The 17,884-nt window shown below is 35.9% G+C and overlaps 1 protein-coding gene across 2 annotated transcripts in view; it reads left to right on the forward strand.

Annotated features, from left to right (window-relative positions):
- The window catches only part of AFTPH (aftiphilin), a 62,619-nt gene that overhangs the window by 22,973 nt on the left and 21,762 nt on the right, over positions 1-17,884 (forward strand). For both annotated transcript variants that reach the window (XM_037126247.2, XM_037126248.2), the window contains exons 2-3: positions 2,197-4,151; positions 14,108-14,259. In XM_037126247.2, the coding sequence (XP_036982142.2) occupies positions 2,229-4,151; positions 14,108-14,259 (2,075 nt within the window). In that variant the 5' untranslated portion in view covers positions 2,197-2,228. The remainder of the gene's footprint in view (positions 1-2,196; positions 4,152-14,107; positions 14,260-17,884) is intronic.

Raw genomic sequence — 17,884 nt, forward strand, 5'->3', positions numbered from 1 at the left:
AATTGGGCCCTTCTGGTACTGATTCCCAGGTAGGTGGGTTTGTGTACATTCTAGGACCCTGTGTGTCTCTCCAATGAACTCTCCTGTGAGGCTGGGAGTTTCTCCCACCACCACAACCTCCACAGGTGTTTTCAGTCAGAGGCTTTGAGGCTTTATTACTCTATGCTGGAATCCTGAGTTGCAGTCTGTCTCACTCCACAGTTGTTCCTCCCGGTTTATCTGCACATAAATGTGGGACCACCTGCTGCTCCTACTACCTCCTTGCCACAAGTCCTCTCTGCCCTGGCTGCCCATCTCTGCCCCGCTACTGGTCTGGATGAATGCTTCTTCTTTAACTTCTTGGTTATCAGACTTCCATACAGTTCAATTTTCTGGCAGTTCTAGTTATTTTTTGTTTTTAAATTTTGTCATTACCATTTTGATTGTGCAAGGGGGCAAAGCATATCTACCTACAACTCCATCTTGGCCAGAAGTTCAAGAATGAACTATTGATACATGCAAAAACATGGCAAGGGTGTTAGGCTGAGTGGACAAAGACAGTTTCAAAGGGTTACATGTTGTACGATTCCATTTATATAACACTCTTAAAATAGCAAAATTACAGTAATAGAGAACAGATCAGTGGTTGCCAAGAGTTAGGATTTAGGGAAGGATGTGACTACTAAGGGGAAATATGAAGGACTTTATATTGATGAATATTATTAAAGTATTTTTGCAACAGTTCATATCCCAGTCATAGTGATGGTTACTCAAATCTAATGTATGCATGTGATAAATATCCCAGAACTACACATAAAGGAAAAAAACTGGTAAAAGGTAAACAGGGTCTCAAACAAAGTTAATAGGGTTGTACTGATGTTAGTTTCCTGGTTTAATCATGTACTATCATTATTTGCCAAATTATTGGGGGGAAACTAAGTGGAATAATACAATATCTTTCAACTTCTTATGCATCTTAAATGGTTTTAAAATTGAAAATTATAAAAAAGTAGATTGTGGTACATGCAGACAAATATTACTCAGTGCTGAGAAGAAATGAGCTGTCAAGCCATGAAAAAACATGGAGGAACCTTAGATGCCTGTTAGTGAAAGAAGCTAATCATACAGTATGTGCAGGCTACATATGTACTGTATGTTTCCAACCATATAACATTCTGGAAAAGGCAAAACTGTACAGACAGTAAAAAGATCAATGGTTGCCAGGGGCAGGGGAGAGGAGGGATGAATAGGTACAACACTCAGGACCTTTAGGGCAGTGAAATTACTCTGTATGAAACTAAAATGGTGGACACATGTTTTTATGCATTCATCCAAATCCAAGGAATGCACACCAAGAGTGAACCCTAATATAAACTATGAACTTTGGGTAATAATCATGTGTTGATGTAGGTTCATCAGTTGTAACAAATATACCACTCCGGTGGAGATACTCATAATAGAGGAGGCATATAGGAAATCTCTGTACCTTCTGCTCTTTTGCTGTGAACCTAAAACAGAAAGTCTATTCAAACAAACAAAAGACCAGAATCAACCTGAGTCAGAAATGAACATTGAAAAGCAAGGTGAGGAAAATATTTGTAGCAATTATTAGCGATAAAAATTTTGTCCTTTTTTTTAATGGTTTTATTTATTTACTTTTAGAGGGAAAGAGAGGGAGAGAAACATCAGTGTGCAATTGGGACTTCAGTGGGTTGCCTCTCACATGCCCCCAAGTGGAGACATGGCCTGCAACTCAGGCATGTGCCCTGACTGGGAATCAAATTGGCAACCTTTCATTTCACAGGCAAGCATTCACTGCACTGAGCCACACCAGCAAGGGCTTCATGTCTTTTATTTATAAAGAACTCATACAAACTCTTAAGGTACGCCCTGAGTGAACTAGAAAGAGGACTGAAGAGAGAAAGCAAGTGCCCCAAAAGAGAATTTTGTAGATATATTTTTGTAAGTGTTATTTGAAATTTTCTGGAATCCTCAAATTTAGTAATGCACTATGAATGCCCTTGGAAACATATACTAGGAGAGGGAAAACAATTTGGCATATTATTATAGCTGTGAAAAGTAATCTTACCAAAGAAGAAAGTAGTTTAAGAGATACAAAACAGCATTGTAAATTTGCATTGTTTTGAAGTAGCTTAGAGAATTTTGAAAGATCTTGTTGTATGCAATCTATCCTTTAAAAATATCTCTTTTTTTCAGGTATAAATTAATTGTTTGAAAGCAGCTGAACAATGGAGCCAGACATCATTCGAATGTACTCTTCATCCCCACCACCACTAGACAATGGAGCCGAGGATGAGGATGATGATGAATTTGGGGAATTTGGTGGGTTTTCAGAAGTTACCCCTTCTGGTGTAGGATTTGTTGATTTTGATACACCAGATTATACTCGTTCCAAGGAAGAGTTTATACCTTCAAACCATTTTATGCCAATTCATGATTTCTCAGAAAATGTAGATAGCCTTACAAGCTTTAAGTCCATTAAAAATGGTAATGATAAGGAAATCACTGCTGAACTTTCTTCTCCTGTGAAAGGACAGTCTAATGTTTTACTCTCTACTACCAGCAAAGAAGTAATTCCATCTAAAACTTTAAATACTTCCAGTGATGGCATAGACAGTCCAGGAAATTTAAATAAAATAACAGAGCAGAGACAGAATGTTGGAACACCTGAACGTTTCTCTCCAGGAGATTTTAGAACTGATACGAATCTTCACCAAAAGGAACAGTTAGAGAGCTGCAATGGCGAAAAGCCTCCTTGTCTGGAGATTCTAACAAATGGGTTTGCAGTATTGGAAACTGTAAATCCTCAGGGAACAGATGACCTGGACAATGTAGCGGATTCAAAAGGAAGAAAGCCTCTTAGCACTTGTAGTAATGAGCATAATTTAGACGGTGCACATAGTCCTGCTGAGGAATTTGCAGATTTTGCCACATTTTCCAAAACTGAAAGGATACAAGTAGAACAAATAGGATGTGCAGTTTTAAATGATACAGAAGCACTAACCATTCAGGAAAACAATAAAATTAACAGAGTCAATGAACTGAATTCTGTAAAAGAAGTGTCTTTGGGTAGAAGCTTTGATGATAAAGGAGACATTGAGGGAGAGGATCAGGTTTGCATTTCGGAAACCAGCATGAAGAGTAATGGAGGTTTCAGTACTAAAAAACAAAACCTTCCAACATCGCCACAGGATGAATTTTTAAATTCAAATATTCAATCAAATGCTTGGAGTTTGGTAGACTCAGCTGGTAATTCAGAAGCCAGTAGGATAGAACAATGTAAAACTGAGGAAAATCTTGATTTTACTTCTACATGTACTGATGTATGCATGAATTCTATTAAAACTTTGGATGCTGAAGATAAAGTTAGTTCTTCCAAAGAAGAAAGTAGGAAGTTTACTGATTCCCAAAGCCCCAGCATTGATCCTACAGAAGAAAATGCTTTGGATGATTCTACCAGTATAAAAAATGGTGACAGTAGCAGTGGTGACTTTGTGACTTGCGAAGATACCAACGAGGATGATTTTGGTGACTTTGGCACAGCCAGTGGCACAACTCCACCTTATGTTACTGATACTCAAGAGTCAATGAGTGATGTCACTTTTGAAAAGTCCTCAGAGCAGTTTCCACATTTTAGTGAACCAAGTGATGACTTTGGAGAATTTGGGGACACAAATGCTGTTTCTTGCCAAGAGGAAATTATATTTACCGAATCAGATGGAAGACAGAATTCTGATACTTTTTCAGAGGAACGTAAGTTGGCAAGAAAGTCTGCAGGAATGGAACCTGTTTCAAAACTAAAAATTGGACAAGAAGGTGATTTTGGAGATTTTGATTCTGTGCCAAATAGTCAAGATGACTGCAGTGCTTTTCAAGACTCTGATGATTTTGCAGACTTCAGTTCAGCTGGTCCCAGCCAAGTTGTAGATTGGAATGCTTTTGAGGATGGACAGAAAGATAGTTGCTCTTGGGCTGCTTTTGGAGACCAGCATGTTGCTGAATCACATCATCGAAAGGAAGCCTGGCAGTCACATAGGACAGATGAAAAGACTTACACTCCGGAAACCCCCAAAACGCACAGCGTCCCTTTAGCAACTTCCCAAGGAGCAGTTCCTGGTGGCCATTTACAGGAAACAGCTACTTCAGTTCAGGTATTTACTCATTTTCTCTATTTTATATGACATATGCTGTGGAGGCTTCTAATTTAGCTTTTAAAAAATATTTTTAAATTGGGGACCTGTTAAGGAGTTTCTTTGTGATACGTAATACTTGCCTGATATGTAGATCTGTTACAGTTTTACAAGCCTTTGGTAAACTTGAAATAGACAGTCCTACAATAATGATTGGTAAAATTTTTCTTTATCTCAAGGAGTTTTTTAATATTTAAAGACATTCATCAATTTGGTTTTTTGATTAATATAAATATAACTTATGTAAAAATTCACTAATTAGCTAATTATTCCAGTCAATTTTTCAGCTTAACAGTGATTTTAAAAGAAGGTTAAGCTGAGATTTAGAAGGCTTTTTTTTTAAATCTTCAGAAAACTCTTAATTTTGTCTATCAGAGACCTGGGAGATTGGAGTATACTTTTGATAGCAGAAGAAAGTAATCAGAATTTGATACTTCAGCCTGTGCTAAAAAGGCTGTAGGAACTTGAAGGATAGAAAAAGAATTTGAAAAAAGCCAATTCAGACCTCGTACTTTAAGAGCTATCAAGAGACCTGGGGTAAGGGTGTGAGAGAGAGATTAAAATTTAGACTTAGTAAGAAACAACCATAACTGACTTACTGTGGCTATATTTATTTGCTTATAGTTTCTTGCAAAAAGGTACATTTGCAGTTACTCTTCTTATTAAGTGGGAATGTCAGGAAGAATATTTTTTACCCCATGTACTTTATCCTCTTCTGGCCTAGTCTCTTTCAGAGAAGATTCATTAACATGTATTTTAATGTAAAATAATCCCTAGAGTGCAGCTTGATAGCTGAGTTGCTTTACCTTTCTTCAACCTCGGGGGTGTGAAAGAGAACACTTGGAAATAACTGCTTTATGCAGACAATTGACGTATGTAGCACTTGGCCCACGGGCTTATTGTAAAGATACTGAGAACAAAATCAGAATCTGTAAATTCTGCTTCTCTAATTATTGTTTGCTAAGCAAACCATTTTTAATTGGAAATATTTCGAGAGTCTGAATATTAATTGAAATGGTTATACATCATTGCTTTAACACCTTTAATACTTTACGATATTGTCAAAATTATGGTATTACCAGTTGCCGTACACAGCTAATCACTTTTCATTTGACTTTGAGTGTCTGAATAGCTTGATTTGCTAATTTAGTTATTACATGGTTTGGCTAATATGTGTTATTTCTGATGAGGAATTCAATATTGAGGCAGAAGCTTGCCATTGTAAAACAAGGAGTGAATTAATTATATGATACAAAGCAAAGACTGTTGGTTTTGACCTAATTCTTTTCCTGTTTAGTTTCATCTTACTCAAGTATAGAGTAACACTGGTATTGGATTATCATTCATTTATAGCCTTAGAACTTTTAACATCATCAGATAATGAATTTTTAAAGGACCACTTTACAAAGGAAAATTTTTGCATCATACCAGTTAATTGAAGTTATTTATAATTGAATAACAATATAGGAGGTAATAAAGTTTGTGGGCCTTAAGGAATCTTACAGATCTGAGTTTGAATTTTGACTCAGCCTCTTATAAGGTTTATGATTTAGGCCAAGTTACCTATGAACTCAGTCATCTGTAATGTCTACTTCAAAGGACTTTAGTGAAGATAAAATGACAGTAAATTTTTAAATGAGTGAAAAAATCTACTGAAAAATTAGAATTTTGTGTATGATTCTATTTTGTAAAAATAAACTGTATAGATGTGGCAAGATGCATTAAGATTTCTGAAATTTGTTTAATTCAGTCCTCAGTTGTTTTTTTTTTTTTTGCTGAATGGGTTATGCAAAATGAGCAGAGGTTGGAGATGGGTGGTAGAATGGAGAAACTGCTGGAAAGGGCCGGAAGAGACTTTTGGAAGAAAGTGGAGGTGGAGAGTGGGTAAGCCCTGCTCGCTAAGTGAGGAGTTGGAAGTGACTGTCAGTCTTTTTCTGCTGTCGTGAAGGAGGCTTGTGGCCTGCAGTTTCTTCCTTTCCAGAATTGGCTGGAAAAGTCCATTAATTTTCTAGGAGAGGGTTGAATTATTAATACTTTTTAAAACGTTTCTCATAGTTACTACAGTGTTGCAGACAGCACAGAAACCCTCAAATAATTAGTGACAGTAAACATTAGGTTTTTTCATGATAAATTTTAAAATGACTCATTCTTTTTCAATCCTAACCTGGATGCAACAACTCTCTTCTGGATAGAGTGCTCTCAAGTGGTTTTGTGCAAATTCTGCTTTAACAAAATGTTGCATAAGTCTTAGAATTCATAGCTCAGTTAATTCAATTAAACAAACATGAGGAATGATTCTTTGTTTTGTGAAATCAGACAAAGAGTGTAGTTGTCATTTCAGATTTCTTTGACTTTCCGCTACATTGGGTATGCGGCATTGTCCAGGTCCCTGTTTTGTAGTACTTTCCTTTTTTCAGCCTACCAAAGGATATCTTCACCTTTTCAATAAAATGTATCTTCCTTGGGTCAAGGGACAATCAATCAGTTATTGAAGCTTTATTGCAGTAATTTGTTACTTAGGGGAAAAACCATCCAAGAAGAAATCTTCTAAAGTTATAAAGTGTTGTTAGACAAACTAATTCTTGGGTGTGGATCCAGCAAGCCTCAAAGATGGGTTTAAACCTTGATATAAAAGCCATATGTGATCACTTCTTGAGAACTATTCTTCCTCTATAGTGAATTTTTTTGAGAACCCAGAGTTCAGTATTATTTCATTCTCTTGTTAACATTCTTATAAATTGTAAACAAAAGCAAACAGTGGTATTTGTTCTTACTTTTGGGGCTAAGATTTAAAACAAAACAAGATGACAACAAAAACCAAAATCCTCCTTACTCGTAAAGCTGTCCTTTTTTTCCAAAAGACCATTGTATGTACTGTTTTACAGTTCCCTCCCTCTCTCCTTGCCTCCCTCCTCTCCTCTCATGTTTTATTTTGTCACCTGTTAATGTTGCCAGAAAAGAACCTTGACTGAGGGCCAAGATGCCTTTTTCTTAGATGTGTAGTAAAGAAGATAATTTCATAAGCACTATGTTTAACTTTGAGCTTTTGTATCACTGTGATGTTATTGGAGAATTTAGGTAATTAGTAATTTTTTATATTAATTGGCTGTAGAAAAGAAAGCTATGAGTCATTCTTTCTTATTAGCTATCTAACTGATATTTCTACTGGGAAATATCTTAGATGAAGATTTGTTTTGAGAGCTTTAAATATTAAGAGTATCACAAAAAAGAAAAGTAAGAGAATCACTAATGGCTTATGTTATTTTGAGATTAAGTTATTGGTTTGCTCACCAGAAAGTTAGCATTCTCAACTGAGTGTAACTAATCCTATATTTTCACCTGTGTTTGTTAATTATCTGCCTAAGATACATGCAAGTTTTCCTTTTTTTGGAGGACACTTGACCTTATTACTGAAAACAGTTGTAAGCAACAAAAGATAAAAACTTCTAGTTATAAAATAAGTAAGTCCTGGGGATACAATGCACAGTGTGGTGATTATAGTTAATAATACTATATTTTATATTTGAAAGTTGCTAAGAAAGTAGATCTTAAAAATTCTAATCACAAGAAAAATTTGTAACTATGTGTTGACAGATGTTAAATAGACTTACTGTGCTGGTCAGTTCCCAGTATATATATATACATAGCCAGTCATTATGTTGCACACCTGAAACTAATATAATGTTATATGTCAATTATATCAACAAACTCAGGTTTTGGCCTTATAGCTCTTTGCTAATCTGAAATATTTGGATGGAAATTCCTTTTGTTATTTTGCCATTGCCCAGAAAATGTGAAACTCTGGGCGATGACTCCATAATACAGTGTCTGGCGTAAATAACACCCCTTTTTTATTACAAGTCATAAGCATGTAATTCTGTAACATAACAATAATCATACTCAAGCACACCATGTAACATTTTAAGTAAAGTGTTCAAATTAAAACTATAAATTATTACACCCATATTGTTACTCCACCAACCACACTGAAGCAGGCCTTACTCTGCCGGGCCCTGTAGATAGAAATACTTTATTAGATTTATCCAGAAATTATACGGAAGGTGCAAAGCATCTTTTTGGAGCATGGTAAATATTATACTCGTCACTCTTATATAGCTTGAAATTAGGAATTGATAAGTATACAATTGTAGGTTGTACAATACTTGATAACTTACTTAATATTTAATGGTGTTGAGGCATAAAGTATCCTTTTAAATGGAAGATTACATTACCCAGTAGATTTTATGTTTCTTCTAAACTTCCACTTAAGAGCAAGACCTAATGCTATCAATATTAAAACTGTTAACAGTAATCAACTATTGTTCCTAAGAAAGAAAGAAAAGCTAACTAGAAATATGTTTAAGGAATTTTAGGAATTACCTTAAATTCCAGATATTTTAAAGGAGATACACGTTTGAGTGGCATAAAATCCATAGTCTAGGAGCCTAGGTGTGCCAGTCTTACACACCACTTCGAAAAACTGAATGAGACTTATAATACACTTAATCTGCTCATACTCTAGTGTAGTTGCTTATAAAATAGAAATGCATTAGTTAGTGTTCTCCAGAGAAACAATTAGGAGGATGGATGGATGGATGAGGGAGGCAGGGATGGGGTGGGGGGGTTATAAGGAATCAGAATTAGGAGACTGAGAGGTCCCAAGCTCTGTGGTCTGCAGGCTGTCTTCAGTGATTGGATGATGACCAGTCATATTAGGAAAGACAATCCACTTTACTCAGTTTACTCAGTTGAAGCATTAATCTCATCTACAAACACCTTGACAGACATACCCAGAATAATGTTTAATCCATTGTCTAGGCATCTCATGGCCCTGTTGGGTTGACACCTAAAGTAACCATATGGGAACACTACATGTCTATATATACATAGCCTTCAAGATTTTTGGAAAACTTGTAACCTGTTTGTGTATTCACACTTTTTAAAGTGTATTCATCACCTTAGCAGTTAATAGTTGAATATCTTATCTAATGACTAGAAATGTTTGAAATACCAAAAAAATGGGTAAAAGCAAAATTTAATGAAAAGAAAGTAGGCTTTATTTAGCATTGGGCTTTGGATCAAATTCTTGCTGTGCAACATACTAGCATGAGGCCGGTTAGTTATCTTAATCTCCCTTAACTTTAGTTTCTTCATCTGTAACATGGAAACTATAATACCTGTCTTTCAGGGTTTCTTTTAAAAGATTTATCAAGTAATAATATATGTAGAGCATCAGACATAGTACCTTAAAAGACATTCATTCAGCTGTTATTATTTACATGTTACAATTATATAAATATATCTAACCTGTGTACAAAAATGATTTAGATGGCTTATAATAATACATACTTTTGTAAGTAGAACGCATATGCCCCCTGCAGTCTTAAGTGAAGGGCTTTTTAAAAAAATCTATTGTACATTAATATAGTCAATGTTTCTGTACCAACTGTATTTAGGAACCTAGGTACTAGACATTCAAGATAAGGCATAGTTCATGCCCCCAAAGCTCCTGTAATTTTTAGAAATTGAATGTAGAACTGCTTTGATGATAACGTAATATAATGGTTAAAAGTGCAGACTCAGAAGCTGTATTTCCTGGGTTAGGAATCAGCTTCCTCATGTACATACTATTCGTGACCATGGGCAAATTAACTTAACCTCTTAGTGCTCCATTTTTCTCATCTAGAAAAAGAGGGTGATAGTAGTATTGTTGCCTCCCTAGTACGGTTCTTTTTTTTTTTATCCTCACTGAAGACATGCTTATTGATTTTTAGAGATGGAGAAGGGAGAGAGAGCAAAAAGGACAGAAACACTGATGTGAAAGAGGAACATTAATTGGTTGCTTTTTGTACACACTCCAATCAGGAACCGAACCCACAACCAAAGGTTTGCAGAACAATGCCCAACTGAGCCACACTGGCCAGGGGGCCCTCATATGGTTCTTTTGATACTTAAGTGAGCTAATATTTGTAAAGCATTTACAATAATCCTGGTACATGGTAAGCACTATGTAAGTGTTAAGTAAAAGCTGCAGTGTACCTTAAGAGGCTTGTGTAGTTTCTGGCTGTACTTCAGAGAGCATCTTTTGATCTTTTGCTGACTTTAGGCCCTCACTTTTTCCTGGACTGGGTTATGATACTGTCTGCTTTACATGTGCTGCCTTGCCTGCCTAGAGAAAGTGGAGCTAAACCAGTCTGATTTCACCACTAATTCCAAATAATACAATTTTTTGGAATTTTACGTATAAGTCCACATTTACTGTAACATGTTAATAAATATTACTGTTCAATTCACATCTATTTTTTTTTTTAGTTAATAAGCTACTTGGAGTTTAAAATTTGAGCAGTGCCCTAATTTAATCAAGACCAGCAGTAGACTTCCTGTTATGGCTAGATATACTCTGTTTAGGAACAAGAGTTCATAGGAACAAGAGTTCATATCATGAGTATAATATAGCTAAGGTTCCTTTTTATGTATGCCCAACAGAATAAACCCAAGTTTAAGTAACATTTTACTTTATTGACTCTGGTTTTGATGTGATATTAATTGCATTACTGATTTGGGTTAAGGTTGTTGTATATATATTTAACTATCCTTGGGTGATAGTGTTTGGGGAAAATGGTATATATTTTAAAACACTTAAAACGGCTTAATTAGAAAAAGTAAACCAACACATTTACCAATACAGGGGTGGACAAAAGTAGCTTTACAGTTGTAAGTATGTAAAACACAGTTTATTCTTATATTGTTATTTATTTATTATTGTATTATTTGTATTACATCTATAAACCTACTCCTGCTCACCCCTGTATAACAGCTTTGGATCTCTTTTTTCTCATGTTCAAATGTTATGTCCAAAACACAATGATTTTTTAAAATTTAGTATATGATTATAATTTACTTTGGAATATCTGCTTCTTAAAAGAAACCTATTTGGTCTCAAGAGAAACTGTTCTTGTGGTATGTTGTTTAACTTGTCTTCTGAGCATTGTTAGTTAAAATCTTTTACCTATCATACCAAGTAACTTGGACATTGTTCTGTCACATTTTTGAACTTTTAACTTGATTGTGCTTCTTGGAAAGTAAAGCACTCTTAAACACACCTAATGTGTGGTTTGTACGTTTCATATTTCATAATGTGATCAAGATTTAAATCATAAATGCCAAGAAGTCAGCCAAAATGTTCACCAATTTCCAAAGTTGAATATTCCCAGATCGTAGCAGAAACAGGTCTATTTTGCTTTTTAAATAGATCTTTTTAAATTAGGTAATTTTTTCCAACTCAATAGGAAGATCTTGGGGAGGACACAAAATATTGGGATTATTTAATTTCCTGTTGTAATATGGTAGAAATTGATAGGTTGAGACAAGTTTTTTTCATAGTGATTTAGAATGCTAAATAATGATAGAGAAACATTCTTAATGAGACTTGAACCTAGTTTTGACATTTTTATTCCCTGGCAGGCCACTGTGTATATGTGTATTATCTGGGTAATAACATAGTAGTGATAAAACTACCACTTCTTGAGCACACACTAGGTGCCAAGTACTTATCCTCTAGTTTATCATATACCCTGTGAGGTAAACCTTTCAGTCTACAAATTTATAAATCCAGAATCTGAGTCTCAGCCTCTTTAATCCACAGATCTCTATTAAAAGTGTTACAGTTACATCAGCCATTTACTAACTGGAGTAAATAAAATGTGGGATTACTTATTGCCATGAACAAGACAGTAGAGTAGTAAGAAACTCCTTTCAGAGGATGCCTTTTACCACCAAACTGGTCTTGTGGATAGTTGTAAACTGATATACTTTAAAAAGTAACATGTTAGAGGAAATATAATTTTAATCAAAATCTTTATTAATTTCTTGTTGAATTTTTAAGGAGTCTCTCCTGTGTTGGACAGGGCTGTTCTGTTAGTGGGCCCTGGTTGAATCTTTGTTACTTGTTCATTGCTCTACCTCAGTTGGGCGAGCCTGTGGCCTGAGAGACAAACCTGTCCTGCCGCCCATGTTAGGACATCAAGTTTCACTGAAACACACCCACACTTACTTGTTTACGGATGGTCTGCAAAGCCGAAAAAACTTTCTGACCCTATTCAGAAAAAATAGCCTGCTTCATTCAACAATAGATTTTAAGCTATTTAATATAATATCTAATCCTGAAGACATACAGAACTTTCTTTTAAAATTTCCATGTAATTTATATTCTTAATGAGAAAAGGTTGAGGAAGAAGTAAAAAAATGAGGTGATTAGATTAATGTTCTGTTTCCTCAAGTACATTCCACTAAATTAAGAACTTGCTCACTGATATACCTAAAACTTGATATATGTAATATTGCCCAAATGATTGAATGTGTTGGGGGTCATTTCTTCCTTCAATAATTTTTTTTTCTATCTCATTAAAAGGCTAACAAAGAAGATACCAGAATAATTCTGTTTTAATTTACAGACATAAAATTTGGTCTTATGTGAGTTTTTGTTTACCTTCCCTGCCCAGGAGAGGCCCGCGCTCCTCATGTTTCCAATTAGATGGTTATCTGATCCCTTTAAAAGTAATGTCTGCCCATTCCCTCTGTTGAAGCTTTAAGCACAGTCCCCTTGACACACTCAGGTTTCACAAGCCTTGGGATCTTGAGCCTACTTGTTACTGGTGGTTTCATAATTGATACCGAGAACTTTTCTCATATCACAGACATGACTATAATAAAGATTTTAGAGTAACTGGCAGAGATGGCAGAAGAGCACCCTGAGACTATGCATTGTTAGGTTTTTTGCTCTGATACTGCTTTCAAAAGAGTTTGTTGGGAAAATGTATTTGTGAAATTTTTTTCCTTTTGGTTTTGATTTTCCCATTTGCTGACTATATTTCCCATTTGCTGACTATACTAAACAACAGAAATCAAGCGTTAACCTGTTTGCATTGCTTGGTAGGAAGCACCACAGTGATGTGACATTTTCTTGTACACTGGGTATCATTTTCAGAAGTACACTTAATCTTCCAACAAGCTTTAATTTATTAATTTGTACTCCTATTTGATGTTTAAGCAGTAAGTTGAGCTACTGTTCAATTTTACATGTATCTAAAATAGGAAAGTGGGAATAAATGTTATTTTTGGTTTGCACATGTAGAATAAACTTAATAGTAACCCCAAAAAGTTAATCTAAATCTAATAAGCTTTAATTAATGCAAATACTCCAAATGCCAATGTTCTTGGAGAAAATACATGGGAATATGCAGGTTTTGCTTGTAGGAAAGGCAGTGTTTTATTAAAAAAAATACATATATACTCATATACACACCAAAAAAGAGTACAGAAATGAAATTTCTGAAAGATGACACTGATCATCAGAATAATAAATGAGCTATTGAATTTTTAAGTAAAAATTGAGACATTCTTTCCTACTCTGGCTTGTTGTTAGCAGCAGAGTTTCAAAATTCAACTTTATGTCCATAAAAAGAAGTTTGTTCAACTATAATAAGATACTTTACAAGCATCCACTCTTATTGTTCCTAAATCTAGAGTATGTGAGTGGTAATAAGAAGCATCCCAATGTGCTGTAAAGAATATGGATGCTGTCTGGTATTCGTTTTTGTTTTTGATTATTCAAAATTTGAGATTGCTCTCCCACTTTACAATTGGGTAATAATTTCTTCTTTGTAGATTTTTCTAATGGATTAAATAACATGATGTTTCTTAACTACAAGGTATGGTGCTTGGTGTGTAACTACTTTTATTTTTCACCACCGTATCGCCATGATTATTTAAAGTAATCATTTAAAACAGCTGTTCTGTGAGTAGTTGAGCTACCTGACTGGTAGTTTCCCTGATCATGTGTGTGTGTAATGACAAAATCATGACATTATTAGAATTGGAGAAATGAAAATAAACTTCTGGGGCGTGTTTTGGTACAGACAGCTTTACTAAACCGCCTGGAGCGAATTTTCGAAGCATGTTTTCCTTCCATACTTGTACCTGATGCTGAAGAAGAAGTTACTTCCCTGAAGCACTTACTGGAAACAAGCACCTTGCCAATAAAAACAAGAGAGGCCTTAGCTGAAAGTGGGTAAGTAAGTAGTAGACAGTTGTTAGATAACATTTATATGTGGTAATTTCAACTTTATATGTGGTAATTTATAAGGTTATCTTAAAACATTAAGGTTCTAAAACATTGTGTTAAAGTTTTAAAAAATTATATTGTGCTCAAAGACATGATATTTATATATTTAATCCTCACCCAAGGATGTTTTTATTGATTTGAGAGAGAGATGTAAGAGAAACATTGATCCATTGCCTCTTGTTTGTGCCCCAACCAGGGGTCAAACCTGCATCCAAATAAGTATGCACCCTGATCAGGGATCAAATCCACAACCTTTTGGTGTACAGATGACGTTCCAGCCAACTGAGCCATCCAGCCAGGGCAAAAGACATGATTTTTTTAAAAACCTCTCTGCTTCTCCATGTTTAAGCTCACTTGTGCTCTCATGCACGCTCACATTTACTCTGTATATAGATATAGATATATAAAATCAGTATTCTAATCACTCAGTCTTACATACTATCTTTTGACTTCGTAGTGTGATAGATGAGAATTTAGATCTTATATCTGCTCTTCTCCTCCCTTTATCATCCCAATACATTTATAGGTTTCAGTTAAATTTGATTTGGTATTTTCATTATTGTAATCATTTAAATAAGGTTCCTTGCGTAGCCCCTATTTTCTTTATAGTACAACTTTTTCATGGACTTAATCATTGGCTTTTTTTTTTTTTTTCCATTTCTAAATCCCTAGTAGTCAACAGGCTGTTAATACAGTCTTACTTGTAATCCACCCTGCCAGGCTGACCATTCCATTTTTTTTCTGGAGTCCCGTATCTTCCTTTCCAGGCCTCTTAGACATGCATCATCTTGGCAACTTCCTCTAATAACCTCCTGAGTAAAAAAAGGTACATAAGAGATAAATAATAAAGTTTTACTTTCTTTTTTTTTAAATTTTTTTATTGATTATGCTGTTACAGTTGTTCTATTCCCCCCTTCATTCCCCTCCACCCTACCCCCCATCCCCACCATTACCCCCCCTTTAGTTTATGACCATGTGTCTCAAGTCCTTTAGATTCTATATTTCCCATGCTATTCTTGCCCCCCCACCTATTTTCTATCTACTGTCTATGCTACTTATTTTCTGTACCTTCTCCCCCCTTCTCCTCCTCCCACTCCCCTGTTGCTAACCCTCCTTGAGATCTTCATTTCTATGTTTCCACTCCTGATCTAGCTGTCCTTTTAGTTGGCTTTTGTTTTAGGTGTGGTTGTTAATAACTGTGAGTTTGCTGTCCTTTCACTGTTCATGTTTTTTTTAACTTATTTTTCTTAGATAAGTCCCTTTAACATTTCATATAATAAGGGCTTGGTGATGATGAACTCCTTGAATTTGATCTTACCTGAGAAGCACCTTATCTGTCCTTCCATTCTAAATGAAAGTTTTGCTGGATAGAGCAATCTTGGTTGTAGGTCTTTGGATTTCATGACTTGGAATACCTCTTTCCAGCCCCTTCTTGCCTGTAAGGTGTCTTTTGAGAAATCCGCTGACAGTCTGATGGGGACTTCTTTGTAGGTGACTGTCCCCTTAGCTCTTGCTGCTTCTAGGAGTCTCTCCTTCATTTTAATCTTGGCTAATGTAATTATGATGTGCCTTGGTGTGTTCCTTCTTGAGTCCAACTTCTTTGGGACTCTCTGAGCTTCCTGGATTTCTTGGAAGTCTATTTCCTTTGCCAGATTGGGGAAATTCTCCTTTATTATTTGTTCAAATAAGTTTTCCACTGGTGGCTGTGCCTTTCCCCCTTCTGGTACCCCTATAATTCGGATGTTGGAGCGTTTAAAGATGTCCTGGAGGTTCCTAAGACTCTCCTCATTTCTTTGAATTCTTGCTTCTTGACTCTTTTCTGTTTGGCCATTATTTGCTTTCTTCTGGTCCACTCCATTCATTTGAGTCCCAGTTTCCTTTTCATTGCTATTGGTTTCCTGTGCAATTCCATTCATTTCAATTAGTTTCGCCTTCATATATTTGTCTAATTTGTGGCTATAATCAACCAGTTCTGTGAGGATCCTGATGACCAGTGTTTTAAACTGTGCATCTGAGAGTTTTGCTATTTCTTCATCGCTTAGATTTATAGGCTCTGGGGCTTTGAGATCTTGCGACATTTTTGGTCTGTTCTGGCCCTTTAAGTGTGAGAAGTGGTGCCTTGGACTCCCAAGTTGCTGGGTTATGACGCTGTATGTGGAGGTGGGGTCAGAGCGGGGAAATGGCGGGGCCCTCCACTGCCGCTTGCCGTGGGGACGGCCCAGTCCAACCGCCCACTCCCTCGCCTGTCCACCCGCGCACAAATGCGCGACCACAGTCAACACGCAGCACCGCTCCCCGCTGTCTCCCCGGAGGTCGCTCACTAGGTCCAACCCTGCGCCTGGATTCCGCACCTGAGTCCGGCTGACCGAGACCTCCTGTGCAATCCCACTTCACCAGCCGCTGGTTTCGCCCCTTACTGGTCAGGCTGAAGAATTTGTTGTTAACAGACTTCCGAAAAGTTCAATTTTCCGTGTTCTGGCTGTGATTTCTGTTGCTAATATTTAGTTGTCTCTAAACTTGGTTGTGTGAGAAAGCACGGCACATCCACCTATGCCTCCATCTTGGCGGAAGTCTCCAAGTTTTACTTTCTTATACTCTCACATTAAATTTATAATTTAGTATCTTTTGTTGCTGGTATTCTGAAATTTCACAATGAAATATGAGTCTTTATTCATTCATTGGACTGAGCCCTGGGTAGGACCTTTTAATCTGGAGACTTCTTCAGTATGGGGCAGTTTTCTTGTAGTGACAGTTACCTTCCCTCCATTTTCTTTCTGGAATTCTTGTTAGTTATAAGCTATTAGAGGCTCTAGATTGATTCTCCAATTTTAATTTTAATGTTACTCTCATTTCTAGATTCTTACATTTTACTACTTTCACCTCTGGAGGCATTGTCTCCCTCCACAGATCTCTCCTTCGTCCCTCTTTGTGACCTCAGTATTTCTGGCTCTGGGTCTTAAATCTCTTAATTTCATTGGAGATGAAGATTATTTTTGCTTCTTGATTTTTGTTTTGGAATAATATTTGAGGAGAGAAAGGGACACAAAGTTGATATTTTGCCAGCTTGAAATTGTTTAGATGTATTTTTTTAATTGCTAGTTGTACAGATAGTTCATATTCTTAGACCCAAGAATCTCTCTCCAGGAGATTCATTCTAAGGAACTAACTCAATAAATAACAACACACATCATAAAATACAAGGAGATACTTTTGCCTTACAATAAGAGCTGAACAGTAAATCTTACTTAAAGCTTTAGGATTATAGCTAAATAAATGATGGTGCTTATGTCTTAATAGAACATTACACAGCCATTGAAAAACATACATATGTAACAGGAAATTCTTAAAATCTGAAAAAGTAATACAAAATTATATATATGCTATAATTACAACTGTGTTTGGGAATCAGGACTCAAGGAAAAAACACAAATATTAAATGGCCGTAATAAGAAGGTAGAATGCTGAGTTGGTTTCTTTCCTCCCTTTAAATATTGTATTTTGCCATGTAAAATGTACACTTTTTTGCCCAAATTTTTGAAGGCAAAATAAGGATGCATATTATGTATGGGTA

Source organism: Artibeus jamaicensis, unplaced genomic scaffold (genome assembly GCF_021234435.1).
Source record: "Artibeus jamaicensis isolate MK-2021 breed Jamaican fruit bat unplaced genomic scaffold, CSHL_Jam_final contig_3175, whole genome shotgun sequence".
Lineage (NCBI taxonomy): Eukaryota > Metazoa > Chordata > Mammalia > Chiroptera > Phyllostomidae > Artibeus > Artibeus jamaicensis.